General features: G+C 30.3%; 1 protein-coding gene across 1 annotated transcript in view; it reads right to left on the bottom strand.

Moving 5' to 3' along the window:
- Positions 1–3,268, bottom strand: part of LOC106680897 (uncharacterized) — a gene marked incomplete at its 5' end in the record, with an annotated part of 137,323 nt that overhangs the window by 109,739 nt on the left and 24,316 nt on the right. The window contains 3 exon segments of the mRNA XM_067045897.1: positions 100–261; positions 1,485–1,643; positions 3,125–3,241. Of these exon segments, the coding sequence (XP_066901998.1) occupies positions 100–261; positions 1,485–1,643; positions 3,125–3,241 (438 nt within the window).

Here is a 3,268-nt window from a genome sequence, read left to right as displayed (position 1 = left end):
ATGAAACATACTACATATTTACCTGTTGTATTATTTTGTACAGTTGTAAATTACAATAAATAAATAATAATAAAAAAAAAAAAATAAAAAAAAAAAAACCTTTCTTCCATGGTTGCGAAGTCGTAACCACACTATCATACGGGTCCGAATAGACATATCTGTATTCATACTTTCCGCAAGTATGAATCTTGGGTGTTACGTAGAACAGCTTTTTCAAGAGAGTTTTTGTTGGGGATTTAGGAGTATCCATTTTGTTGATGACTGGAAAAAATATTTATTATGATTATTTTCGAAATAATTAATTTATTATTACATTTAATTTTTTATGCCTTTATATTTTAATTAAAATAAGCTTCTTATGAAAATAAATGTTATGTTTTTTCAACGTTTATTTATTTAAATCCCCAAGAAAGCTTAAATATTCATAGCCTAACTAACTTTCAATTCACACTTACAATGTTCTAAGCGTTCATTCTGATAAATATATTTTTTATTTTATGTTTGATGATATCACTTTATCATTATTAGTGTTGACTGGCACGACTTTTCTGTTAAGCTGTTCACTGGTAGCATTTCGCGAATATCATCTTTCTAAAATAAAGTCTTATTTCTTAGGGTGGTAAAATAGTGTCATCAAAGGTACCTCTTTGATATGAAATTATTTAAAGGAATATGACGACAAACTGGAATTCCTTTAAACAAATCAGCTTTCAGTCTGGTCCATTCCTCTTCTATAATTTTCATGATGTTCGGAAATCATTTTGGCCCTTTCTCCTGTTAGTTAGGAGGAAATTTGAAGAAGCTCGTGGTTTGATCCAAACTACAATTGGTTTTACGTTTTAATTATAGGACCTTAATTAACAACCCTTATCACCCTCTTCCCATCATCCTCTTCGCATGGGCGTCAATATTGCGGCCATCAAGATCAAAATATACAGTGATTACCAAAATAGTTCTCGGATTCGCATCGCATGATGTTCCGGGGACCTTATCCATATTTCGTCAAGGTGACCGACCTTTCTCACTTGAATTCATGTCATCCTGGGCCCTATTGCGTAATGAAAGCTAATAATATTAGTTCAAAATACAAGTATCGAAACAAAGGTTAATCACACTAATACTGTGAGAAACAAGCTGGACAATAACTGCTTCTCATCTTCCAAATGTAATAGTAGACGGAGATAAACAAATTGATTCTTTTATCCACAGTAAGATGTCTATACGTTAATTTATGGAAGGCCTACCCAAAAGTGGTTCATTATACTTTTTGCTATATAAGAACCATTAGAAATATAATTATATATAAAGTATTATATGTAAACAGTCTAACATTAAAATTCATCTATTAATATTGGATAACTTGGATAGTTATTTATCCATACACACTATTTATATTTATTTCACAAGACAACACAAGCTAATAACTAAACCATGTATGTTCCAGGTTGTACATAATTCACAATACTGCTGAGTTTTATGTTTACCTTTTTTCAATGGGGTTGTTCTAACAATTCTGTCACAGGGGTCCGAGTAAGTATATCTGTATCCATATTTCCCGCAAGTGTGGTGTAGCGGCGTGACGTAGAAAAGTTTTTTAAATAAACTTTTTGTATGAGATTTAGGGGAATCCATTTTGTTGATGTCTGGAAAAATATTTATTATGATTATTGTCGAAATAATTAATTTATTATTATATTTATTTTTTTTTATGTCTAGATATTTTAAATTAAATTCTTAACGTTTTTTTGTGTTATATTTCTCAACGAACAAGATGGGATGTCAACAAGATGAGATGTCTTCTGCTCAAATGCACCTACTTCTTCCTTTCATATGCTTTATTGATGTAATAGAGATTCACGACCAGCAGCAATACCTGCCATAGATATCGATCCCTGTTCATCGTCTACCAAATAATCTCATGCTACAAGATAGAAATTGACCATCCATGTACTTCATCAATCGAATCGTATAGTAGATGGAGAGGATAAGATGAGGAAAGTGGGAGATCTCTTCTTTATCTTTCTAATCTTATCGTATATAGAAAGAAAGTGCTAGATCACTGCTCTCCATGTCCTAAATCTTATAAAAGGTAGAGAGGAGTAAAATGGAAAGTGCTGATCTTATGTTATACGGAAGGAACAAAGTAGGGAGTAGGAGATGCCTGTACTTCATATTTCTAATCTCATGATAGACCAAGTTTCATATACGGAGAGGAACAAGATCGAAAATGCTAGATCCTACTTTCGATCTTTAAAACCTCGTGGTACAGGAAGAAGAAAAGATGGAATGTGCTGATCCTGGAACAACTACGTATATATAAAATGAAGGATAATAGTCATGGACTTTTTTCTTTATAGTATGCACAAACAATACGTACTTGTCAAACTAAATATTTTATAAGAATGAAGAGAATTACATTTTTAAATACTTCAAAAACTAATTTAAAATTATCTTTGGACCTAAAGATATAAAAACAAAATGATAATAAAAAACTTTCATTTGTTAAAACAATTCCACAGATACTTGGAATTGGAAGACGAAAGACTGGCCAGTACTTTCTCAGGACTCATTATGAAAGGATGTATCTTGTTTTGTGAATAGAAAATTATATTTTAATGATGACGGAACTGTTTTGCTGAATCCTGATAATTGTCAGAAGTCTAAATTAGTAAATTCGCTAATATAAGTGGACAGTATAGTGATGATTCATACATAATGATTTACAAACTAAAATATTTCGAAACAACTTAATTGCTATTGAGAAGTCGAAGTTTTATTGGTAAAGCTTAAAAAGGAGGCCACTTCAGCTGATATGAACATCAAATGGATTATCTACAAACAATCTACAAAAAATTTAATGCCATGTATACAAATTTTATATTTTGCAATTCCAATGTTTGATTTAGAATTATTTTTTAATCAAACAACAATAAAGCTAATATTTTAAAATTAAGGATATAATTTGTAATTAGTTCAATTTTATTATATTCTATGAGCGTTATTAAAAAAAATAATTAACTTGTATTCAAATGTATTTTTGTTTTAGCTGTTTAAATAAACCTGCAAACAAAATATATTTTAATAAGAAAACTATAAGATTTCTTAATTAAGTCCATTTACTCACCATTTGGGGATTTGCGAAAACCAAAGATATTGAAGTTTGGCGTTTTAGTTGGAATACTTTGGTTTCGCAGGCGCTTCCCTAAAAAAATTGTTGTAGACACATTCAGGCTCGATTCACCTAAAATAAATTTGATCGTGTTTATAT

This window comes from Halyomorpha halys, unplaced genomic scaffold (assembly GCF_000696795.3).
Source record: "Halyomorpha halys isolate HHAL.00 unplaced genomic scaffold, Hhal_1.1 Scaffold298.1, whole genome shotgun sequence".
NCBI lineage: Eukaryota > Metazoa > Arthropoda > Insecta > Hemiptera > Pentatomidae > Halyomorpha > Halyomorpha halys.
Note: the sequence above shows the minus strand (reverse complement) of the source record. Positions and strands in the feature narration are given on the sequence as shown.